Genomic DNA, 26,758 nt, shown 5'->3' on the forward strand with positions numbered 1-26,758 from the left:
AATTTCTAAGCATCAAGACTATATTAAAAAGAATTAAAATTTCAGAGCTGAATAGCTATGATACCATGAATGGTAATGAATTTTGTGTAGATGACAATTTCAGGTAAGAACGGTTTGTAGGTTTTTGGTACAGAGCTTTATAGACTGTGATATCACATTTTTTCATTAAGAGTGGTTCTTACCAGGCTTCTGTGTGGTCATTGCTCTCTTTGGTATAAACGTGACAGTGCGGGGAGCTAACCTCCTTGTTCTTGTATCATATAAAGTCAGGTATACTTACACAGTAAGCATAAGCTTACTGTTTAGTTTTTCTATTGAATACCTGAGCACTTTTTCTTTTTTTTTTCATTGGGAGATAAAATGGGGAAAGGGATGAATTCTCAGGTGGAAATAGCACAAGATTTTTTTTTTTTTTTTTTTTTTTTTTTTGAGGTGGCATCTCTCTATGTAGTTCAGGCTGGCCTTGAGCTCACTATGTAGTCCAGGATGGCCTTGCACTCATGGCAATCCTCCTGCCTCAGCCTCCGTAGTGCTGGGACTATGGATATGCACCACCATACCCAGCAACATAAGATTTTTTTTTTTTTTTTTTTTTGGTACTGGAGATCGAACTCGGGACCTTGCTCTTGCAAGGCAGGCACCGGAACCACTGAGCTAAATCCCCAGCCCTACATAAGATATTTTTAACAAAAACTTATCTTAGGAATGATGAAACACTCTTGGTTGAGAAGTCTCCTTTCTATCAGAATTGGTACAAGGGCAGGAGTGAAGTCTGTATGGCCTTTAACCAGAAAGATTGAGACTTTGAGGCAGGCTGTAATGTATTCAAATCATGTTTCTTGGGCCCAGGGATTTAGCTCAGTGGTTCTGGCGCCTGGCTCGCAAGTGCAAGGTCCTGAGTTCAATCCCTGGTACCAAAAAGAAAAAAAAAGAAAAAAAAAAAACCTACAGAAAGGCAAATCATGTTTCTTATACTCACGTCTTAATTGGCTTATTAAAATGATCTATGGAAAGGATGATATTTTTTAAAGATGTTGAGAGTAAAGCACATGGTTCAAGAAGTTTACATACCTTCTTGCTCATTCCTAGCTCATACACGGGAAGGGGAGGTCCTGTGGCAGGTGTTTAGGAACAACTGTTCAACATATTTACCTTCCATTACTGCCATGTTTATTCATTTAATTAGCAATGGTTCATGGGTGCCACACCTGAACCCAGCATATCTAGAGGGTATGGATGTGCTAGGTGTGATTTATTTTTCGTAGCATTTGATGAGCTCGTTGAAGCATACCAGGAGCAGGCCAAAGGACTTCTGGATGGAGGGGTTGATATCTTACTCATTGAAACTATTTTTGATACTGCCAATGCCAAGGTGAGTAAGGGGAGAAAAAGGGAGAAGGCTGGGATGGGGGCTGTGAAGAGTCCTGTAATGTAGAGAGAAGATGATAGAAGCCATTACTAAAGTTGGATATATTTCTTGTATTTGCACCATTTTAGTCTTGAATATTTTTTCTTTTTCTTTTCTTTTTTTTTTGGTACTGGGGATTGAACTCGGCACCTTCTGCTTTCGAGGCAGGTGGCGGAACCACTGAGCTAAATCCCCGGCCGTCTTGAATATTTTTAATTCAGTCCAATCATATAAGTAAAATTTCAAAAGAGCTGTCTTTTTAGCTTTTTTATTTTTTGGTACTGGGTATTGAACTCAGGACCTTGTGCTTGTGAGGCAGGTGCGGTGCCACTGAGCTACATCCCCAGCCCCAAGGATAAAAATGTTAAATGCACATACTGTGACTTAGCAATTTCACTTGTAGAAATTTATCCTATACACATACTATGCAAACATATAAATAGGGATATATAATTTCCACTCTGTGTGCTTACATACCTTTGTAAATATGGAAAGAGCACTTGTGCGCACACACAGGCATGCTTATATCTGTAGTTTTTCTCAGAAAAGTAAATAATTAGAATTTTCCCAAGACCCCCAAATTGGTAATAGTAGCTGTTTCTGGAAAGAAAGCGGGACACACAAGACTAGAACAAAGAAGGATATTTATTTCTCATTCCATATATTTATGTATCCTCTTTCGAGTTTACAACCCTAGCATATATTCACTACATATACACATATGCACACATAGTAGTGATACATAAAAATATTTGCATGAGAAAAACATTTTTAAAAGCTAAAAAGACAGGGGATTTAGCTCAGTGGTGCCGCACCTGCTTCGCAACCCCAAGGTCCCGAGTTTGATCCCCAGTACCAGAAGAAAAAAATTAAAATTTTTATCCTTAGTGTCAAATTATCCTATGATGAGATTATACTCAATTTATATCCCCATTAGAAAGCAGTTGACAGTAGTGCTAATTTTATTGTACATTCTCTGATACCATGTATTATTATTATTATTTTTTTGGTACTGGGGATGGAACTCGAGTCCTTGCGCTTGCGAGGCTGGCGGTGGAACCACTGAGCTAAATCCCTGGCACCCATGTATTATTTTTTTGACCTTTTGTAGTCTTGACAAGTGGAAAACCTACATCTCACTGTAATTTTGTGTTTTTCTACTGTAAATGAAATTGAGCATCTTTATAGTTGTGCAGCCATTTATATTTCCTTGTCTGTGATTCATGTTGGCTTTTTTCTCTTGGATTTTTTTGTGTGCATGGTGCTGAGAATTTATTCCAGTGTCTTTTCACTGAGCTACAACCCCAGCCTCCTTTTTTTTTTTTTTTAAATGCTGAGACAGGGTCTCATTAAGTTGCTTAGGCCAGGCTTGAATATGCAATCCTCCTGCCTCAGTCTCCCAGAGCCTCCCCACTGTCCCAAACTATTTTTTTAATTGTTGTGGAAATAAAACCACAGATTCAAAGATTTTGAGCCTTTAAAAAAAATTATTTGGTAAAACACTTGCATGCAAAAAGCCACTCCCAGACAGAAGTGGCATGGCTACCATGTTAATCAACTTTCCATCACTGTAACAAAATAACAGATAATTATAAAAAGGCTAATTTTGGTCCACAGTTTCGGAGGTTCCAGTCCAGGACTCATTGGCTTAGTCCTCTGGTGGGTGTGCCAAATGGCAGTAGTGGGGAGTGCGTGGCAGAGCTAACTGCTTACCTTATGGCCAGGATTCACAGGGGAATCTGCAGATTCCCTTGGAGGGCATGCGCTCATGTGACCTAAAGACCTATCTCTACACCCAGCTTCCTACCGTACAAGTTCCACTACCTCCCAGTGCTGCCACCCGGGGGTCTGCACCTGTAACACACAGACCTTTGGGAAACACTCAAGATCCAAAGGAAAGCTACTGCTCTACCTCACTTTTTTTTTGCGCTGTGTGAGGGGTTGAACTCAGGGCCTTGCACTCTACCACTAAGCTGCCTTCACAGCCCTCCTGCCTTACTCTCAGCATCACTTTTATTGGGTTCTCTTTTTATACATCTTTTCAGAAATTGTCTTGTGGAGTTGGGCATTGTGGCACACGCCTCTAATCTCAAGATACTTGGGAGGCTGAAGCAGGAGATTTTAAGTGTGAGTCCTGCCTTAGTGAAACTGTCTCAAAATAAACACAGTTTTGGGGCCGGGGACTTAGCTCAGTGGTTCCGCCGCCAGCCTCGCAAGCGCAAGGACCCGAGTTCCATCCCTGGTACCAAAAACAAAACAAAACAAAACAAAAAAACACAGTTTTGAAAGGGCTGGAATGTAGTTCAGTGGAGGAGCACTTGCCTGGCATGCATAAGGCCCTAGGTTTAATTTCCAACACTGCAAAAGAAAAAGAAGTTTTACAATCTTAGGTAAATCATAATTTGAAAAAATTCAAGTATAATTTTCAAAATAAAAGCAGTTAAGGAAATATCTGAAGTGAGATTCAAAGCAATTCAGGTATAATTTTGAAAATAAAAGCAGTTAAACAAGGAAATATCTGAAGTGAGGTTCAAATATACATTTGAAAATAACGTGGTATTGTTCACATTGGAAATGGGTGACAAAATGATGGGAGACAAGGTATTAAGGATATGATTTTGTTGCATGGGACCCCGAGTTCAATCCCAGCCAAAATAAAGATATATTTCATTGAATTTTTAAGTTTTAAGATGTGTCCCATACACATCTCTTGATTATGAAGATGAGGTTTCCCTCATGATACTTGTATAATTTGTTTTAGAGTGAGAAATAGGGTGGATTTTTTTGTCTAGTATTACCTGGTTTTTCTAATACTCTCTACTAAACAAACTGTTATTTCCTAGTGATGGGAATGATGTGGAATGTTACCCTTAATCCTAAATTGTGGAATTCATTTGTGTCTCTTCTAGCAATTTGTCTGCTGATGTACTGTTTACCATAATATTAGAATATGCCTGAGTAACTGCTATGCTTTATTCCTTTTTATTAACCCCACCTTTCCCCCCAGGGCTTTTCTAGCTATGGGTTTGTTTTTCATAAGATTTTTAGGTTCAATTTTTCTAGTTCTAAAAAGGAAATTTCAATATTGATTCAATACCTTTCTATGAAAAAAACACATCATCAGAGAGAAGGTACACATTAATTACAGGTTGCATTCTGACTTTAGAAAATTAATTGTGAAAACATGAATATTCTCGAATCAGGAAATATAAAAAGAAAGAGAAGATCCATACCCTGGAACTTACAACATGGATTAACCAACCCAGAGTAACATGAGATTCATCGCTTTACAACCCAATCCAAGCTCACAGTTTTTTTTAACCCCGGTGATACACATCAGGTTCATTTACCAACTATACATATGTGAAAGAATGAGAAAGCAGAGACATTCATATTTATTTTAGATTGAAGAAGGAAAAAACTCCAGCTCTTCCTCAAAGGAATTATTGGTTCATAGGTGAAACCAGTCACTTTTTTTTTTTTTTAATCTACAGTATCACACTTGACAAAGGGGCACTGTGGTTGTGTTTTATAGGGAAAACACTTCTCCACAGAGAGGTGTGTGTACACGCATCTTATCTGTAAGGGCTTTGGAAAAGGGTGGGTTTGGATCAGACAGACTGACTTTAGGCACATTCTCTAGGAATTAAGAAGTTTCTTTTTTTCCCCTGACAGGCAGCCTTGTTTGCACTCAAGAAACTTTTTGAAGAGAATTATACTCCTCGACCTGTCTTTGTAAGTTTTAGAATGTTTGCATGATGACTTTTGTTTTATATAATAATTGTCATCTATTGATTTTTAGAAACCACCCACTTTAATTTCCTTTTTGCTCTTTCCTACTACCACTTTTAGGTCAGTAGCAGCCTTGCCTCTGACAAGGCAATGCAAATGAACCTAGAAGTGATTAGTAGGAGGCAGGCTGTTCAAAAGAAGCTCTCCTAAAGACAGAGGCTTAAAGATCTAGTCTTACAAGGGTTCAGGGAGTGATGGAGTTACATGATGACTGCCAAGTACTCATTACTCAGACACCAGTTCATTAACTCAGTAGGCAGACCTATAAAATTAGTTGGTGGGACTAGAACAAAATCAAAACAAGGGCATCAGAAAAATAAGATGTTTACCAGCAGAAGTCCAGGTGTATTAGTCAGATACCACTGGGACCAAGTATTTGATACCTACAATTTAAAGGAGGAGACCTTTTATTTGGTGTATGATTTTTGAGGTTTTTGTCCATGCTTGGCTGACTCCAAAGCAGAAACATCATGGCAGAAGAGCATGGCAGAGTAAAGCTGCCTAGTTCTTGGTGGCCTGGAAGGAAAACAGAGGATCTACACCAGAGAGGAGGAGGCCAGGGACCAGATATAATACCCAAGCTCATGCCTTCATGACACACCCAGAAGTATGCTTTGCTATTCCCCTATGGTGACTTATAAAGCCAGTCAAGCTGGCAATTAAGTATAATCTTCACACCAAGATAAACTGAACCGTCTTTGGGAAAACTTCTTCAGTGGGACTGGATGTGTGAATTCTAGTGCTGTGGGAGGGATTGCTTTTGACTCAGTGACATTCCCCTCTCTCTGTTCCTATGGCTCCTCCCCTAGTCACTTGGCATATGTCTATCCTGGTTCTTATGCAGATTGCTACTTTTGAGTTTGAGTTCTATGGTTCTCTCTGTAAAAGAACAAAGAACATCAGCCTTTTTATTTTGTCTTTATGATTATATTCTTTATCTGAATCTATATTATTGACTCTGTTTACTTTGTTAATTCAGATTTCAGGGACCATTGTTGATAAAAGTGGGCGAACTCTTTCTGGACAGACAGGAGAGGCATTTGTCATCAGTGTTTCTCATGGAGACCCACTCTGGTGAGTGATTCCTTCCTGGACTTTTTTGGGAAATATCTTCCCTGATGGTTATAAACTGTGACCTGGAAGGTGATTGCTTCCACATATTTCAAGTGTACCACTTTCATGGTGTATTATGTACTTTCACCAATTAGTTCCTAAAATGGGTCACTTTGAGGGAGTGGGAGAGCTTATATCTCCTGGCCAGCCAGTGCTTGCTTGTTCATCCTGCTTGTAGGTGCCTCTCTCTTGTGATTTATGACTATGCTTGCCTGAGTAAGAGCTCTTATTGTTTGCTTACATTTTGGGGCTAATGCTTTGCAGATTTTAGGATAGCTCCTCTCCCTACTTGGGCAGCTAGTTAGCTTTGAATAAGGTGGGAATTCTAAAGCTTAGGTTTTATCTTTTATCAGTCTTACAGACTAAAGTAGTAGATACAAGGTATAATGTTTAAGAAACTATTGTTTACTGATTGGTGATTGTCACAAATTATACATGTTAACAAAGAACAATGGGACAGAACCCTATATTATGTCATTTATTGAAATCCTACTATGTGCCCTGGAATATTGGCAGATGTGAAAGTCACACTAAGAGAAATGCATAAATAAATTAAAACATAAAACATAAAATACTGTACAGAAGATCTGGCCATACACAGGAAGAATAGGAGCCTTAGGAGAAGGTGACATTTGAGCTTTTTTGGAAAACACAAGCCAGTTAATTAAGCAGAGAGGCATGATAAATGTATTAGTGACTTAATGTTAACATGAGAACGGCACAGTTTATAAAGCATTTCTGTATATGATATTTCATTTGAATGAACTTTAACATCACCTTGAAAACTGAATGTTACTTTCTTCATTTAAAAAATGAGGAACTGAAGTCACTAAACTATTGAAAAGACAAACTAGGATTGGATTGGAAAAAATCAAGCATCTAGTCTAATAATGACAGAATGATTTATGAGGCCAGTGCTCTAACCCCTGAGCTATGAAGCCCTCAATAACAGAATGATTTTTTGTTGTTGTTGTTTTGAGACAGGGTCTCATTTTGTAGTTCAGACTGGCCTTGAACTCATTATGTAGCCCAGGCTGCCCATGAACTCATGGCAATCCTCCTGTCTCAGGCCCAAGTGCTGGGATTACAGGTGTGTGGCACCACACCTGGCTAACGGAATGATTTAAAAAAATTTTTTTTTTAGTTTTTTTTTTTTTAATGTTCTGAATCCAGGGGACAGTAGCATAAGATGAAACAAAAATTTAAATTACCAAATGTGTCAATAAAATAGCTAAACAGGATATGTCTATTTAAGATTGTAAAATTAGCCATGCATTTGATCTTGCAATCTTTTTTTTTTTTCTTTATTGGTTTTTTGAGACAGGGTCTTGCTATATAGCCCAGGGAGGCCTTTAACTGACTAGGTGCCCCAGGCTGGCCTCAAACTCATGTCAATCCTTCTGCCTTAGCCTCCTGAGACCTGGGATTATGGGTGTGAGCCTCTGCGCCTGGCTGATCTTAACAGTCTTAGCTGAGATGTACCTCTGTTAGGCACTAGCGATCACAGAATCATGGTTGTTTTAGATCAGTTGCAGGTTTAAAGAAAAATTGAGCAGAAAGTACAGAGTCTCCATACACTCTCTCCTTGGTCAGCCACCTGTTCTGCCTGCCTCCACAATTTTTCCTCTTACTAACATCTTGCCTTGGTGTATTAAATTTGTTACAGTGTGAACCAATATCAAAACATTAATTGAAAGCTGTAGTTTGTGTACATTAGCCTTTACTCTTGGTGTTGTACATATTATGTGTCTGACAAAGATATAATGATGTGTATCTATTATTTTGTATCATACAGAATAGTTTTACTGTCCTGAAAATCTCCTGGGCTTCACCTATTCATCTTTTTTTCTTGTCTTTTGGCAATTAATCTTTTTACAATCCTATAGTTTTGCCTTTTCTGGAATGAAATATAGTTGTAATCAAAGTATGTAGCCTTTTTGGTTTTTTTCACTTTGCAATATATGTTTTAAGTTTTCTGTATGTCTTTTTAATGGCTTAGTACAGTGGTGGTAAACCTATGGCATGCGTGCCACGACTGGCTGTTAATATCATTGAAAGCTCTAAAAAGTTTGCCATCACTGGCTTAGTAGTTTTTTTCTTTTTAGTGCTGAATGATAACACTATTGTCTGGATTTACCAGTTTGTACTTTCACATAGTGAAGAATATCTTGATTGCTACCTAGTTTTACTTCCAAATAAAGCTATTATGAACATTCATGTGCAAGTTTCTTTGAGGTTGTAAGTTTTCAGCTCATTTGGATAAGAAACAAAGACTATGATTACTGGGTCATATGTAAAATTACATTTACTTTTGTAAGAAACCAACAAACTGTCTTCCAAAGGCTGTACCTTTTTGAATTCCCAGCAGCAATGAATAAAAGTTGTATTGCTCTACAACCCCGCTGTCATTGTTTTGGATTTTAGTTATTTTAATAAGTATAGTGGTAACTCATTTTAATTTTCAGTCCCTAATGGCATAGACTATGGAGCATCACCATAGGTTTATTTGCCATCCTTAATCTTCTTTGGTGATATGTATGTTTAGATTTTTTCCCCTGTTTTAGTTGGATTGCTTTCTTATTGTTGAGTTTTTAAGGTTCTTTATATATTTTGAACAGCAGTCCTTTATCAGATATGTGTCTTGCAGATTCTTCCAGTCTGAAATTTTTTTCATGCTTTTTTTTTTTTGGTACCAGGGATTGAACTCGGGTCCTTGAGCTTGCGCAGCAGGCAGCAAAACCACTGAGCTAAATCCCCGGCCCTTTTTCACGCTTTTAACAGTGTCTTAACTGCAGAGCAATTTTACATTTTAATGAAGTCTAGCTTAACATTTCAGTCAGGATCTTGCTTTTGATATTTTATCTGAAAAATTCATTGCCAAACTCATGGTCACCTAGATTTTCTCTGGTGTTATTTTCCAGAATTGTAAAAGTTTTATGATTTATAGGTAGGTCTTAGATTCATTTTTGAATTAATTTTTGTGAATGGTGTAAACTGTGTGTCTAGGTTCATTTTTTCAAATCTGGATGTCCAGTTGTTCTAGTGTCATTTGTTGAAAGAACTGATCCTTCTTCATTGTGTTGTTTTTACTCCTGAGTCAAAGATCAGTTGACTATATTTATGTAGATTTATTTCTGGATTCTATTTTGTTCCGCTGATTTATTTGTCTCATCTTTCATCATGATCACCCTGTCTTGATTACTCCAGTTTTTCAGTAATTTTGAGGGTCAGATAGTGTGAGTCCTCTGACTTTATTTTCCTTCAGTATTCTGGGTCTTTTGCCACTTCATGTAAACTTCAAAATAAGTTTGTTGATATTCACAAAATAACTTGCCAGAATTTTGATTGGGATTGTGTAACTGTAGATTAAGTTGGCAGAATTGACATCTTTTTTTTTTTTTTTTTGGTACTGGGGATTGAACGCGGGACCTTGTGCTTCCAAAGCAGGTGGCAGAACCACTGAGCTAAATCCCCCACCCAACATCTTAACAATATGTATTGAGTTTTCCTATTTGTAAATATGTAATATCTTTCTATTTATCTGAACCTGCCTTATTTCATTGAAATTTTATACTTTTCCTCTTAGATCTTCTGTGTATTTTATTAGATTTACATCCACTTACTTCATTTGTTTTGGTGGTGTTGTAAATGGCTTTATGTTTTTTATTCTGAATTTTAAATTGCTCAGTGCTAGTATATAAACAAATAATTGGCTTTTGTATATTTACCTTCATTTTGTAGCCTTCCTGTATTTACTTATCAGTTTCAGGAGTTTTTAGTTTGGGAAAATCTTCATAAATAGTTACATAATCTGAAGACAGACATCTTTATTTCATCTTTTCCAATATCTGTACACCATTTGTTTTACTTTTTTTATATTGCATTAACTAAGACTTTCAGTGCAAAGTTGACTGGGATATGAAAGTGGACATTATTGTATTGCTCCTGACCTAGGGGCTAGATCATCTAGTTTCACATTATTAAGTTTAATAGCTGGAATTTTGGGGGGTAGATGTTCTTTATTAAGTTGAGAAAGCTCCCTTCTATTGCTAGTTAGCTCATAGTTTCATTTTGTTTTTTAAAATTATGAATGGGTGTTGGATGTTTGTTAAATATTTTAAAAAATAATATCAGATTTATAGAAAAGATAATATAGAGAATTCAAGTATACTCTTCCTCAAGTTTTCCCTAACATCCTACTTAGCTAAGGTACTTTTGTCAAAATTAAGTGTTATTATTAACCAAACTCTAGACTTTATTTCGTTTGTTAGTTACTTTTCTCATTGCTGAGACAAAATACCCAATGCTCAGAGTTAAAGAGGAAAGATTTATTGTGGCTTACAGTTTGTAGAGGATTCAGTTCTTAGTTGGCTGACTCCAGGGGAGGGTGGTATGGCAGAGGGGCATCTCAGAGGAGAAAGTTCATGGTGGGCAGAAGGCAGCAAAGCAGTAAAGTAGTGAGGAAGTGGTAGCAGCAGCAGCCTGCCTCTCTCTTTTATCCCTTCCAGGCTACCTGCCCTTCGAGTGTTGCCACCCACATCCAGAACTATGCCAAATCAATCAGTGGACTAATTCAGTAACTACAAATCCTTATCCCAGCATCACACACTTAATCCTAGCATCACACACTAAATCCCAGCGTCCTGTACCCTAGATCCAGCCACCTCTAAAATGCCCCACCTGTGACTGCATGAGGCTTTGAAGGAACATCTAGACACAAGCCATAACATTGGGTTTTTAAAAATTTTTCCACTAATGTCCTTTTACTATTCCAGGATACAATCTAGGATGCCACATTGCACTTAGGAATCATAATAAAAAGAAAAAAAAAAAGCACAATATGAAAACAAAAGATCCCATGGTTCAGGGGCTTCATGGTTGAATGCTAAGTTCCAGAAGGCCTCAAGGGCCTGAATTCTAGTGTAGCAGGGACTCTGCTTATGGACCTGGGACTGTGCCCTGTTTTTCTGGACACCTAGACTTCTTTTTACTATTTCATGTTCCTCCTACCTTACAATCTTCCTTTTCTTTTCCTTTACATATTTTCAGATTGGACTTTTTATTAACAGTGGCAGTTTGCTATAATTTCTATCCTACAATATACTATTAGCTAATCTGTTAATGTACTTAAGGAGTTATATCCATGGGCAGGTCCACTAGTTGTAATATTAACTGAAGTTGGAACCATGGGAAAACATACGTGGTACTGTAGGGGACCTCAGTGAGATGGCTTTGACTATAATTGAATAAAGTGAATTGAATTTGGAAATTTATTGGCTTGGTTTTAAGTGTATTCTCTGTATCATAACTTTTATACGTATAAGTATTTTGAATAAAAGGTAATCCTTCTAATATTTTCTTTTGTTTTTCCAGCATTGGATTAAATTGTGCTCTGGGTGCAACTGAAATGAGACCTTTTATTGAAACAATTGGAAAATGTACCACTGCCTATGTCCTTTGTTATCCCAATGCAGGTATGTGTTGCAAGGATTTGCTCGTGGAAAAATGCATATCCACAAGGCATGTAGGTGGGGTTACAGATCTTGATTAGAAGAGTTTGTTTTGCAGGTCTTGGTATATAGCTGACATTCATGAAAGGAATTTGAAAAGTATTTACCCAGTGTTTCCCTTTGTACCTGCAGGAACAGTTTGACTCACCCTGAAGCTTCAGAATAGGACATACTTACAGAAACCGAGCCTAGTCACATAATTGACCTGCAGTGTTACTTTTTTTTTTGGTACCAGGCATCGAATTTGGGACCTTGCACTTGCGAGGCAGGTGGCAGCACCACTGAGCCAAATCCCTGGCCCTGGAGTGTTACTTTTGGTAGCAGTGCTTGCCTGGTGGATGTGGCCAGATAGCCAAAGAGGGGAGGGATCCATTTTCTCTTTCAGTCTATTTTGCAGACAAACAGCAGAAGAATTTTCAATGCTGTTACCTTTTCTTCTCTAAAAGCTAGTACTTCTAATTTACTCTGTGTAAAAATTTGTAGATAATTCTCAAATCATCCAGTTAAATATTGGTAATCTGTTCTGGGTTAGCCAGGTTTTTTTTTTTTTTTCCTTTTGAGAAAGGACCTTACTAAGTAGTTGGGGTTTTCTTTGAACTTACTATGTAGCCTGGGCTGGTCTTGAACTTGTGGTGCTCCTGCTGCCTCCGTCACCTGGGTGCTGGGATTACAGGTGTGCACCACCACACCTGGCTATTTTCTAGCCTTCTCTTCCCAAATACATGCATTTTAAACTGCACAATTTTATTTCTCACCAAAAGTAAGATAACTGGAAGGAGATAATAAATAAAAGAAAACTAGATAGAGGCTGAAGTCTTGGGAAAATTGATTTGAAAGGAGACTGGTTGTTTTTGTTTTTCATTGCATAACAGGTGTTCTTTAGTTAAAAGAATATGTAGTGCTCCCCTGCTCCATACCCAAGCAGTTTGGTAACAAGAATTAATTTCTCTATGGAGATGGAAGTGGAGGTGAGGGCTGTCCTATCAGTTGTACATCAGATAGAAAAGAAATAATGTTTATTTTCTTCTGTGATTTTTTTTTTGGGGGGTGTGTGGTGTCTTTGTTTATTATCTAAATATTAGTTATGTATTATTAGGTTTTTCAAGTAATCACCATTTATCAATACTGATTTATAAAACTTTTAAAGCCTTTAAAAATGTGAGGTATATGTATATATTTGTATATTTATTAAGGTAGTTTTGAATAATGGTTGAAATGTCTTTTCTCAGGTCTTCCCAACACTTTTGGTGACTATGATGAAACACCTTCCATGATGGCCATGCACCTAAAGGTCAGGGATCCTCTTTCACTTGGGTTTTTAAGTCAGACAGAATTTTAGACTTAGAATATTTTTAAGCAGAATTTTCCCCCAATGAAATTCCAGTGTACAAATAACAAAAGTTTGGCTGCCCTGAATTAAGGTTGTAAAGGCATAGACAAGGGCTATTACCTATCATCATCCTTATTGCCAGTTGCATTGGTGGCTGTTGGAAAATTCCCACTTTGGTCAAAACTTGGCTCTCTGAGATGTTGCTTACTGTGCAGCACTCCCAAGTAATGACCCCCACCCCCACCCCAACACATACCCCTCTATCTCCCTATCTGCTGGGTAGAATAGATGTCCTCCTGGCCCACATTGTCACTTCTATCATCCTCCTCTCTTTGGCCTACCTACTTGGCCTTTTTTTTTGGTACCAGGGATCGAACTCAGGTTCTTGTGTTTGTGTGGCAGGTGCCAGAACCATTGAACTAAATACCCGGCCCCTACTTGCCCTCTTTGAATCGTGAGACTCTGTTACCCACTACTGTTCCTTTGGTGCACCCATCTCAACCCCTGCGGCTCTTTCCCCTCATTCCTTGAACTTTTCGCTCCTGGATCACTGATGTTCTCTTCTAAACTATTTCTGACTTGATTTGAATGATTCCAGTATCTTAAATAGATTATTTTTACAGGGTCCTTGACTCAAGTCCTTGACTTCCTGTCTCAGTTCCTGGAATTTTACTCACCAGTCTCTGCTTAAACTCTAGACTTGTGCTGTCCAGTATGGAGCCACCACCATGTGTGCTTATTGGAGCACTTGACATATCGCTGGTGTGACTTTTTTTTTTAAATTTTAAAATTAAATTTTAAAACTGATAATCATTTTATGTGTTATTTCAAAATAACACACCATCTAGCTCATACTCATTTATCTCAGCATATAGGTAAAAAACTAATATCAAATGAATCTCTCACTCCATTTTAAATGGCATAAAATATTTCATAGTCACTAAAGTATTTTTTCCTTAATATCTAGAGCTTGTGAAATTTTTATAACTAGAATTAAATATCTTCAGTTTTCTTTCTTTCTATCTACCTATTTATTGATCATCTGTTTGACAGCATCTCACTGTCTAGTCCAGGCTGGCCTCAGACTTGTGAACCTCTTGTCTCAGCCTCCCTAATGCTGGGATTACAGGCATGTACTTCCACACCTGTCTGTTTAGCTTTCTTTTCAGTATAATCCTAGTTGTTCAGGAAATATAGAAAGTAAAAGATTTTATGCTGAATTAGTTTTGGTGAGTTTAATTCAGATGAACTTGCTGAAACTTTTTCTAAATGCAGGACTTTGCTATGGATGGCTTGGTCAATATAGTTGGTGGATGCTGTGGTACAACACCAGATCATATCCGGTAATAATCACCTGTCAATATTTTACCTTTTGTTATATTTTGAGTTATATTTGCCCACAATTTGTATATTGAAGTCTGGACCCCTAGTAGCTCAGATTGTGATTGCATTTGGAGATAGGGCCTTTAAAGAGGCAAATAAGGTAGAATGACTGGGGCCATCATAATCCAGTAGGACTACTGTCCTTAGAAGAGGACACAGATGCATACACTGAAGGAAGACCATGTAAAGACCCAGGGAGATAGCTATCTTTAGGACTTGGGAAGAGACCTTTGAAGAGACTAACCCTACTGATGCTTTAATCACAGACTTCTGTTCTCCAAATTATGAGAAAATAAATTCCTGTAAAACGATGTGCCTATCACATAGTTGCCATAAATTTCAAGGTTTTGCCATTTTTATTTTATCCCCCAAATTTTCCCTTGAAATATTACAAAGCAAATCCCAAACATCATAATACCTGTAAGTAACATTTGAATGTTCAAAGAGAGCCAGCTTACATTTCTTGTGAGCAGTATCTACCTCCATCGGAATTATTTCATGGATGGAAAAGGCAGTAAGAAAAGTGTCTTGAGGTCAAGAAGCATCTTCATCTGGTCTGGTACAGTCATTCCTTAGTTGGTGCTTTTAAATGAGTGTATGAAGGAAAGGAGTGAAATGAGAGCAAGGCCATGTATTTGTTTAATTCCTTACAGTTTAGTGGCTTCCAGGAAGATTGGAACTCAGTGAAACACAACATAGTTTTGCACATTTTGTGATTATGTTTTTCCTTAAAGTGACTTGACGATCATATTTTGAACCAGTCATCTCAGTGTTCTGTTTTCATGCATATCATGTGCCTACTTTCGGAGTTGCTTAATAGTTCTCTGCTTTTGTTGACTTCTATAATAGACTCTTTATGTGCATGTGCATTACTAGGATTGAACTCAGGACCACGTGTATGACAAGCACATGCTCTAACACTGAGTTAACACCCCCAGCCCCAAATTTTTAAAACATCTTTTATATCATACCTGAAAGCTAGGAATAGTTGAATATACATCTTTGGATTACAGACTTAACTCTCTTTTGATTTTTAAGTGATTTCCTCTTTAAAAAGAGGAGTTGTTTTAAATATCTCTCTGTATTTGTATTTGTATGTGTAGATCTATAACTGTTTATATATTTGCTGCTTTTACTTGGACCTCTACCTGCTAATTTAGAGGGCAGTAAAGAGAACAGTTTTCACTGGAGTTCACTGGAGAAGCCAGACTTTCTGGTTGATCAAAATCATGATTTAATAGAGCTGAGAAAGTTAAGAGAGTATGAATGACTAAAACAGTTTGAGATGTATTTTGAAGTAATACTCTTTTTTTTTTTTTGGTACCGGGGATCGAACTCGGGTCCTTGCCTTGCAAGGCAGGCGGCGGAACCACTGAGCTAAATCCCCGGCCCTGAAGTAATACTCTTAACACTGTGTACCCTCTCTACTGTGTGTGTCCTATAATAAAAACTGGTGCAGAGGACTTGATTGCTATCTATTCCTGGTCCATCTGCTCCTATCTGCTCCCTGTCCTCAGAGCTGAAGCCTTTTCTGGGTTAAACCAGTGAAGCAAAGCAACAAGGCATGTTCTTTACATACATGTTCTATGTGTGGACTTGAAATAGTAAAGGACAGCTGTAGGTTTGGTGAAGGGGAGAACGTTTGCAGTTTGTATTTGGGCAGACTCTCACACAACTCACATTTCATGGGCAGAAACAACACAGCCAGCACAAAGCCAACTGGGCAGGCACATAAAGTTTAAAGTTTATAGCTTAATTTCCTGCACACTAGGAAAAATAAAAGGCATAATTGCTGTTGTACATTTGGAAGTAGGCATATAATTATGTGCACAGTTAGTAGGACTTAATTTCATAGCTAACAAAATTACTTTAATAAAATTTATTTTATTCTGCATTAATGAATAGTATTTTCTCTTAACTCAGGGAAATTGCTGAAGCTGTGAAAAATTGTAAGCCTAGGGTTCCACCTGCCAGTGTTTTTGAAGGACATATGTTACTGTCTGGTAAGTCATGAAGACGTGATTATGATTTCATAAACCATTTGTGGAATGTATTTAGTATGCTTATTCTAAATGGTAGTGATATTTGTGTCAAAACTTATTAGGTCAAAGAGGAGAACATATTTTCTTGGCACTTCACTGAATTCTAGTGATGAACCTTTTTTCTTTTTTTTTTCATTAAATATACATGTATTAGATGGATATTACATGCTAATTTTTTTTTTGCTTAAATTCTTTTATTGGTACATTTTAGGTATACAGTATGTTTACATTTATCATTGGGTGTTTGTACCTGTACATGATGTATCTTGGTTCTTATTTTTTCCCCCAGTACCTGTGTGCACTTCACCCCCTCCATCCTTCCCTATTTACAAACACTTCATTTCCATTTTTTCCTTTTCTCATAATTTTTTCTTTCCCTTCTTACCTTTCCTCTTCCCCTCCCACTTCCTCTACCCCTTTGGACCTTTTCTTCCTATTTTGTAATAGCTAAAGCTTGGAAGCAGCCCAAGTGCCCATCAACTACAAACTGGATAAAGAAGATGTGGGTTTTTCATAAAATGGAGTACTACTCAGCTGTAAAGAACGACAGACTAGAGTCATTAATAGCTAAATGGATGCATATTGAGGCCATACTCTCTCTTTTTTTTTTTTTTTGTACTGGGGATTGAATTCGGGTCCTTGTGCTTGCGCAGCAGGCAGAGAAATCACTGAGCTAAATCCCCAGCCCCTTGAGGCCATACTCTTAAGTGAAATAAATAGGACACACGTGTAAAGTTTCTCTGGTGTGAGAAATTGAAATTGTAAATAAGGATTAAAGTGATTAAAACGAATAATTGATAATTTGAAATAGGAAGAAAAGAACCCTTTTACTAGGTGTGGGGCTAGAAGGACATCAGCTTCAGGGTAAAGTAAATGAAGGCCCCAGGTGATTTGCTCACATTACCATGAGAACTCTGTGGTCCAGTCTTTATTGTGCACTGTTTTCAAGAACATCCTTGACCACAGCCTAATAAGTTTATTGTATTGATACTAGTTACTGAAAACTCCAAACTGCCAAGGCTTAGTGTGGAGTAATAACAGCAGTATCTTCCTGGAAAATTTTGTGTGCTTCTAAGACATTATTATTGTAATCTTATATTTGTTGTAGATTTGGTACTTCACAAAGAATTGTGTATTTATATTTTGTTTGGTTCTCAACAGTTCTATTAGCTTCTTATTTTCAGCATGTTTTTATTTTTTCCCCTCCCAGTACTGGGGATCAAACTCAGGACCTTGTGCTTGTGAGGCAGGTGTGGTGCCACTGAGCTAAATCCCTGGCCCCCTCAGCATGTGTTTTGTTTGTTTGTTTGTTTGTTTTGGTACTGGGGATCGAACTTGGGTCCTTGCACTTGCGCAGCAGGCAGAGAAACCACTGAACTAAATCCCCAGCCCATCAGCATGTGTTTTGATATTCAAAGAAGAAACTAATAAAATCAGTCCTCCTGCCTACTGTTAGAAAAATAACTTTAAATTTTATATTTTGCCTGATTTTTTTTTTTTTTTTTTTGGTACCGGGGATTGAACTCAGGTCCTTGGGCTTGCAAGACAGCCGGTGGAACCACTGAGCTAAATCCCTGGCCCTGCCTGATGTTACTGAAATATTAGATGGCAAGTTTAAGCCAAAAAATATTTGTATAGAGAAGCTGCACATAACACATGAGAAATTATATTTTCTTGTTGCTTTATAGTTAACATCTCTGTAAAATGGAATATTTTTGTTTCATATGTTATCCTAAGAAAAAAATAAAATACAAGTGACGGCAAGAGAAATATCAACTTTTCTCAGTCAGAATATATTTATAGAGTTAGCCCTAGTGAGTGTCAAGTTGAGTCAGTAAACATACTTCTTTGTGATAGTCTTCTTTTCTTTTTGTGCTGCAGAAGGCAGAACATGAGATTTGGAAAGGTTGGGTCTATGATTTATGATACAGTGGCTTTGTCAGAGAAAAGTGTGGCAGGAAGTTTTACCTTATCCTTGGAACTTGCAGTTTTGTGTCACTTCAGCCAAGGACTCATAACAAAGATAGCTCACCTTTTTGGGAATCTAAACAATTTACATATGATTTATTTTTCTTAGAATTTATATGTAAGAATTCTTTTTCTTGAATTTTAATTTCATACTCTTTCTAAGAGTTACATCAAACACTTGTTTTTAACTTGTTTTATAAATTGCAGACTTGAGAGAAATCAGTTTCGTTATCAGATATTTGATGTTCATAATAGAATTGAACTGTGTGAAATGCTGTTAGGTCACATAAGAACTCTTCAGAATTTAAATGTTGGCATCTCTGTTTGCCTGTCCTTTGAACCCCCATGTAATCTAAGGGTCAGGGGCGCTCTGAAGCTAGCTTGGGCCCATGAGCATCATTACCAGTGGGAAAGGGAATTAGAAGCTGAAACTATAGAAAACAATTTTCTTCTTAGTGGGTGAACAAATGTTTTGGAATGGTTTTATAGTTAGCTAGCTTATATTCATTAATTTCTTATTAATTTCTGCTGCTTTTTTAACCAGTGTTTTGGCAAAGGACTGAGAAGCCATATTGTTTTATTAATGACAGTTATTGCCAGTGTTAACTTTGTGCTTATGAGCATTTTCCAGTTTCACTTGTATAATAATATAAGGTAGATACTTTCCTGTCCCCGTTTTATAAGCTTAGAGGCTATGTATGTGGGAAGTTGCTTCAGGTTCTTTGATTAGGTAAGTAATTTGAACTCAGCTGTCTGTCTCCAGAGCCTGGCTATAACCATCCCATGAGATTGCCTTCTCTTAGTAGTTTAAAAATAACAAAACAAAAGCAGTTGAAACCCTTTTCTGTATCTACACTGTATGCTGCTTTTTACTGCAATTAATTTGCCCACATATTTTCTGTAACATTTGCCCCTAAATTGGCCTGGTTTGGGAGATGGAGGAAAGTTGTACATATACTGTTCCTGGGATTAATATAGCTTGCTCCTTTGGCTTCAAGTTGATGCCTGAGATATGGAACAATCCTCTTTTTATTTCCAACTTTCTTCATGGCTTTGCCCCTCACTGTTCGTTACATAGGGGTATGATGATAACTTTTCCTTTTTTCTCAGGGATATTTGCAGTTGAAAATCCTGAATTATTTCTTCTTTTTTTTTTTGTCACCAGGGTTCAAACTTGGGACTTTGCGCTTGCGAAGCAGGCGGCAGAACCACTGAGCTAAATCCCCGGCCCCTATTTCTTCTTTTGAGAATTCTGGCTGTACATATAGCCACAACATGTAACCTTTGTTGCATTTGAGTCTCCCTAAAGCAGACTGTGGTCCTCTTTCCACATTGGATCTCCTGTCCATCTGCTCAGATGGGCTTTGGCATAGTGACTTCTTTCTTACTGAAAACATTTGTGTCTATGGGTCTTATGTCACCGATAAGCATTTTCAAGAATTTTTAAAAATACTTCTCCTTTTAAGGTCTAGAGCCCTTCAGGATTGGACCGTACACCAACTTTGTTAACATTGGAGAGCGCTGTAACGTGGCAGGATCCAAGAAGTTTGCTAAACTCATCATGGCAGGAAACTATGAAGTGAGCATCCTTGTAAGACCCCAGAGGCATCTGCTATGTCTCTGGCTAGACAGCCTGAGACAGCATTCTGCCCTTGGTGGTGCTATTAGAGGGGCTAGGAAGTGCTATTAGAGGGGCTTTGAAAATGGTAATGGGTGTTCACAGCAGGTGGTCAGTGGGAAGATGAGGCTTCATACAGTTGATGCTGCTTTTGTCAGTATTTGTCAAAAAGTACCACATTTAAGGCATGAAGTGGGCTGAGATGGGTAGGCTACAGATTCTAGCTGTTTCTGTTCACTAGCATGGCCTCTTACAAACCCTTGTAGGAAAAGGGAAAGCCAAGAAAATTTTTGCTTAATTCCTCCTGACTGCTTCAAATGCTGATTGGTGAGGGATTGATTCTATTAGCTGTACATTAAAACAAATAAAATAGACCATTACTTCGGAAAATTTATATAATAACTTTATCCATGGTCACTCTGGATGACCAAAATTTAATCTACACCAAGTTACTCTGTGGCTGCTGACCACCCCAGTCAGAAGTCCTGCAAAAATGACTTTTTGCATGTAGAGTAAGATCCAAATTCTTGAGGCACCATTCTGTCCTCTCCACCAAGGTCTAGTGCTTTCTCATTCTGACTCATCTGCACACCCTGCAGGCTTGCTTCCTCTGCTGTACCTGGCTCATGTTAGCTCCTTTCAGAAGTACTGATGACCTTTGCTAGTCATGCTGTGTTCTGCAGTTGGTGTTCCTTCTACTTATGTTTTGATTCCTCTGCCCATTGTGTGGTGTCCTTTTCATCTCTCTGATTTAATGAATCTGACACTGAGAGCAGACACTACTTAAACTGGTAGAAGTAATAATATCTGTTATTTAATAAGATCTTTTCTTTGTACTAGTCACTATGGCAGTGCAATACAGTTGCGCCATATACTCCAACTAGATGGAAACCCTTCAAGAATGAGGACTGGGAGTTGCCCCTCTTTTTATTATTTACATTATTTAATCATTACTGATATGGAAAAACATTTTACTGAATTTAATTGTGATCTTTTTTCTGTGCATCCTTGCCTCACTGCGAATGGTGTTTCCTTATGGCCTGTTCCAGAGGATTTCATGCTTATATTCTATCATAACAACTGATAAAAATTCTTATTTGATTTTCTTGGAGTAAGAAAAAATCTGGACATATCAACACCTACTACTGATTTTATACTTGATTATTACATTGAAGACTGTAGTACAGACTTAAAGACACTACTTTTCCAGTTACAAAGCATTTTTGAACATGTACATTTTTTTCCCAGCATTGTTCAAAGTAGGAGATACATAAGACCTTTCTTGGTTTCCATGTACTTCACATCTGTTTGGAGGAATAACTACTGCTTATGAAATAGGAAATTATAATGAAATAAACCATGTGATAATGATGTAGTTCATTGTGGAATAAGTAGTGTTTTCCAAAGTGTGTTCTTTGGAACACTGGTCCTCAAATAATTTCCTTAAATGGTCATTAGTGGGAAATTCTGTTTAAAGTATTTTGTTCTTGGAGAGTTACAATATATCCTAGTATATTAAAGGATTTGAAAAGCCTTCCAGAAGTGTAAAAACACTGAAATTTTTTCATGTTCACATGTTTTGGCAAACTGAAGAGTTACATGACAGTGGTTTCTCTAAAGACTTTTTTTGTAAGGTCTCTCTGTCTTTGTGCTTGCGCGCTCTCTCTGTCTCTGTGTCTGTGTGTCTGTTTCTTTTGCATTACTGGGAACTGAACCGAGGGCCTTTGCAATGAACCACATCTAAGGACTTTCTTTGAAGGAGATGGGACTTCATCACAGTGTAAACCAATGCAGAAGGAAAAGGGAATGTGATCTGTGGAAATGCACTTGGCTGGTTGAAGGATATAGTAGGGGCTGAGCAGGCTGTTCAGCTGGTGAGAAGGTGGCCCTGCTCCTTGACTACCAGCTGTGTTTAGGTTCCTTATGGTAGGAAAACAGCTTTGGTGGATACCAAGTACTGAAATGTTATGAAGGAGCTATGTGAGGAAGATTAATCTCATCAATGCTTTGGGGAGGAGGGCAGGCCCAGAGTTAGGGAGTGGGGCTGGCTAGTGTAGTTGGAGAGGACTACTGGAAGTGGTAAGGGATTATTTTGCATTATTTTTTAGGCTTCTCTGAGTCACCATCTCCTAATGATGATGCATCTTGAATTCTTCCCACAGGAAGCCCTGAGTGTGGCCAAAGTGCAGGTGGAAATGGGAGCTCAGGTGCTGGATGTCAACATGGATGATGGCATGCTAGATGGTCCAAGTGCAATGACCAGATTTTGCAACCTCATTGCTTCTGAGCCTGACATTGCTAAGGTTGTACAAAGTTTACATTCAGCAAGGGAATTTACTCTGTCACTCAGTTAGGCTTGCCAGTTACTTCATTTATCTGTCCACGGATGAACTCTTGTTTTTTTTTTCCCCTCTCTATTAAGAGCGCAGTGGTTTTTTTTCCCCCTCTATATTGAGAGCTCTCATTTCTAGCTTCCTTGACTAATGATAATGTTTTTGACATAAGCCAGATTTTGGAGATAGATATCCTTTCAGCTTTGCAGTTTCCAAAGCTTCTGGGATTGGTAATGAGAACTAAGTGAGTTTCCCTACATGTCTGGACATTTCACATTTCACTTTTCATGTTTCTGAAGGGTGTGCTTACCTGTTTTCCTGCTGTATCATTGTTTCCATTTCTGTCTTGGGTAGGGGACCTCAGTGCTTCCTTACGTAGGAAGAAGAGACCTTGTTAGACTTAATAGGTTAAGACATAATGTGAAACAATAAAGTATTATGTCAGCTTTTTTTCTTTAAAAGGTGAAAGTTAATTTTTGTGTTAGCCTTTTAAAAATTTTTAGGAGAGTTCAAAAACTCACCTAATTTCTCTGCCATTAAATCTGTGGTGAGAGACCCCCCCCCCCCTTTCAGTACTGGGGATTGAGTGCAGGGGCTTCCATATGCCAGGTAAGTTCTGTACCATAGCCCTTTTAAAAAAAAATTTATTTTGAGACAGTCTTGCTGAGTTTCCCAGGCTGGCTTCAACTTGAGATTGTTCTGTCTTAGTCTTCTGCATAGCTGGGATTTCAGATGTGTGTCATCACATTGGACTTGAGATTATTTTTATAAAGCAACTTCTTGGTACTTTAGAAGTTCTATGTCTCAGGTTGGGCTCAGATTTTTATTAAGCTTCAGCAAATGCTTAAGTTAGAGTTGTGGTATGCATTATCCATCTTTCACTTGTGTATTTAAAAAAACCTCACCACTTTTGTGAGAATAAACCTTTCAAAAATTTAAAGTGCTAGGAGTTCTGTGACCAGTTCAGTCAGTCAGAATCAGGGGGAGCCAGGTGTTTATCAGCTTCATGGTGGGAAGAAGGGTGGCTCCCCATACACTGATGAGCTAGTGACCCTGGTTTTCCTTCTTATATCTGAAATGTGCTAGTCATGCCTGCTTTACCTGATTTGTGAGTTATAATGATGAAAGTGCCTTGCCAGCCATGAAGGACATTATGTAATTTAAGAGATTATTATTATTACTTTGTCCTTTTTCCTATCTTTTTTGGTTTTGACCTACAGTACTACTAAAATTTATTGGAGACCAAATTTTGGCTAATTGTGGTAATACAAAAATGTTTTACTTACACATTTTCACCAGTAGGGTGGAAACACCAAACTGTCACCAAAATTCGTTGACATGTTCACAATAGGACTGTAATTCCAAGGTATGTCTTGCTGGTGAGTGGTTCTGAACCATCAGTGGTATGTGCATAACTATTTGGGAGCCAGCCCTTCGAAGGGGATTTGTGTTGACTTGTGACACTGTGATTTTCTTGCCTCTCTTAGGTGCCCTTGTGCATTGATTCTTCCAATTTTGCTGTGATCGAAGCTGGGTTAAAGTGCTGCCAAGGGAAGTGCATAGTCAATAGCATTAGTCTGAAGGAGGGAGAAGAGGACTTCTTGGAGAAGGCCAGGAAAATTAAGAAGTTTGGAGCTGCTGTGGTAGTCATGGCTTTTGATGAAGAAGGACAGGTGAGTGATTTCTGTTGGCCCAGCTCCATTGTGTCACCCATATATATATATATATATATATATTCATGCATGTCTCCCTATATGAAGAAGATTTGATATATATTAAATTTTTTACGTAAATGGAGAAAATTAAATTATTCAGTAAATACCATTGGGACAACTGGTTATTATGCATTTGGAAGAAAATAAAGCTAGATCCCTGTTTTAAACTACTTTGTGCTTCTAATAACAATATTATACACTTGGTAGATTTTAAACTATTTATTTGGGTCACTGTTCTGGAGGTTGAAAAGTTTTAAGATTAAGAGATTACATCTGGTAAGACCCTTTTTTGCTATATCTTCACATGGTTGGAAGGCAAAGAGAGTGTGAGAGAGTAAAGAGAGGATGGAACTTGGTTTTATACCAAACCCACTCTTCTGGTAACCAGTGTACAGTACTATCATGAAAATGTGAATCCATTAGTGAAGGAAGAACTGTCATGACTTAATCTCTTCTTCAAGGCCCCACCTCTCAGTACTAGCCCTATTTCCCACCATAATTAAATCTACATTGATTAAAGATTTAAATGTACAAAGTTATAAATAACATATAGAAAATATTAACTTAAACTTGGGATGTTAACTTAAGAGGCCAAAAAGACAATTGATAGTTATCCTCATAAAAATGTAGAATTTTGTATGATGAAAGACATACTGTTTACAACATGAATAATAGCAGTAGGTTAACATCTAATATGCCCAGAGCATCTATAAGCCAGAGAGCAATCAGCCAGTAGAGGAATGGACAAAGGAAATGATTAAGCAGTTTATAGGAAAAGGATTACAAATAGCTAGTGAAGCTATGAGAAAATACTGTTTTCTAATGATTAAAGAAATAAAAGCAAAGCAATGAGATTAGTTTCCTTTATAAAGTAGAAAAATAAAGATTGATAAATGGCAACCCTCATAATATTCATGCCACTAATTCAGAGTGGGGCACATGGGAAGGAGCTTCAGATGTAATAGGACTGGGGATAACGATAGTGCTGGAGTGCTTGTGCAAGTCCGTAGATTCAATCCACAGCACCACAGGGGGGCAAAATAAATATATTTGTATATAATGATGGTTCACCCGGGTGATACATATACAGTGACTCTTACATTGTTATGTTTTATACTTCATATAACTTTCATACATATTTTGATATTCAGTATCTGAAACAATTGGAAAAAAATTCATTCCTGGTGATTAATTCCTTCCTAGAAATCTTGTAATAGGTTGACTATGTAAAGGTATGTGTTCACATTCATCGTAGCATTGTGGTAGCAAAAAATTGATTTCTTTTGTTTTCAATCCTGGAAATTGAACTCTGGGCTTCTGAAGTTCTAGGCAAGCACTGTACCACTGAGCTCTAAATGTCCAGTAAAACATTTGAGAACATTCTAAATGCCCATCACTAGGGAAAAGCATAAATCTTGGTACATGCCACGGAGAGTACTAGCTAAAAAGAATGAGGTGATAGAACAATATAAAACAGACAAGTGATATGATCCCAATTTTGTTTAATAAGGAAGTATGGATATGAAAAATGTCTATATAAACAAAAAAATTGGTATTTGTCAGCTAAGGGATTTGGGCTCATTTCACATGGAGATATTGACAATTAACAAGTGGTGGGATAATATGTACTTTTTCCTCCCTTTGTTTTTTAATTTTTGAAATGAAATTGTTAACAAAAGTGTTACTGTTTTTGTATAAAAACTACACTTTTATCACAAGAAAAATACATATAATTCAGAAGAGTGCAGAAGATAATTTTCATCATTAACATATTGAACCTTGGGCCAGGGATATAGCTCAGTGGTTTCACTGCCTGCTGCGCAAGTGCAAGGACCTGAGTTTGATCCCTGGTACCGAAAAAAAAAAAAAAAAAAATTGAACCTTAACTCATACCAAGAAAATATACACAGCACATGATACATCAGTTTTTCTTCCAAGGATATTAACTTTGAGTATCTATTATTTTTTTTTTTTGTTATGTGAGGCACTGAAGCACTGAGACATTACATATCACACAGCTAGTAAGCAGTAGTTCTGGGATTCAAGCCTTCAAGAACTGGTTTCATGCATCAGGGCTGTGCTGTAAAAGACCCAGGGAAAGGCTGCCAGGGAAGAGTTGACTGTTTTTAAAAAAGTGGTCTCATAAGGTCTCTTGAAGGAGTTGTCACTTGAAAACACTAGTAAAATGAGGGAAAAACCCATGAAGCCGTGGAGTAAAGTAGAAGTTCCAGTAAATGGAAAATTTTGTGTAAGTGAGATTACATCTGCCATTCTGTAAACTTCTTCCCCAAGCTTGACAGAATGTGGGCCTCTTTTTTTCGGTACTGGGGATCAAATTCAGGACCTTGAGCTTGCAAGGCAGACACCGGAACCGCTGAGCTGAGTTCCCGGCCCCCCTCTTTTTTTTTTTTGTTTTTGAGTCAGGGTCTCACTGTAATTTAATTGAGGCTGGCCTTGAACTCACACTTCCTGGCTGCCTCCTGAGTGCTGAGATTACAGGTGCCACCATGGCATGTTCCCATTTTAGTGAAAATAGATTATGGCTT

The 26,758-nt window shown here is 37.7% G+C and overlaps 1 protein-coding gene across 4 annotated transcripts in view; it reads left to right on the top strand.

The window, feature by feature from the left end:
- The window catches only part of Mtr (5-methyltetrahydrofolate-homocysteine methyltransferase), a 113,214-nt gene that overhangs the window by 13,909 nt on the left and 72,547 nt on the right, over nucleotides 1-26,758 (top strand). For 3 of the 4 annotated variants that reach the window (XM_004854601.4, XM_004854602.4, XM_013075807.3), the window contains exons 6-15: nucleotides 1,266-1,372; nucleotides 5,084-5,143; nucleotides 6,180-6,274; nucleotides 11,687-11,787; nucleotides 13,053-13,114; nucleotides 14,429-14,496; nucleotides 16,460-16,539; nucleotides 20,013-20,125; nucleotides 22,327-22,467; nucleotides 23,985-24,170. In XM_004854601.4, coding sequence (XP_004854658.1) covers nucleotides 1,266-1,372; nucleotides 5,084-5,143; nucleotides 6,180-6,274; nucleotides 11,687-11,787; nucleotides 13,053-13,114; nucleotides 14,429-14,496; nucleotides 16,460-16,539; nucleotides 20,013-20,125; nucleotides 22,327-22,467; nucleotides 23,985-24,170 — 1,013 coding nt within the window. The remainder of the gene's footprint in view (nucleotides 1-1,265; nucleotides 1,373-5,083; nucleotides 5,144-6,179; nucleotides 6,275-11,686; nucleotides 11,788-13,052; nucleotides 13,115-14,428; nucleotides 14,497-16,459; nucleotides 16,540-20,012; nucleotides 20,126-22,326; nucleotides 22,468-23,984; nucleotides 24,171-26,758) is intronic. The other variant, XM_021266365.2, reaches the window with a different exon arrangement.

This window comes from Heterocephalus glaber, unplaced genomic scaffold, assembly GCF_053883595.1.
Source record: "Heterocephalus glaber isolate CG9 unplaced genomic scaffold, H.glaber_assembly_v1.0 deba00001472, whole genome shotgun sequence".
NCBI lineage: Eukaryota > Metazoa > Chordata > Mammalia > Rodentia > Bathyergidae > Heterocephalus > Heterocephalus glaber.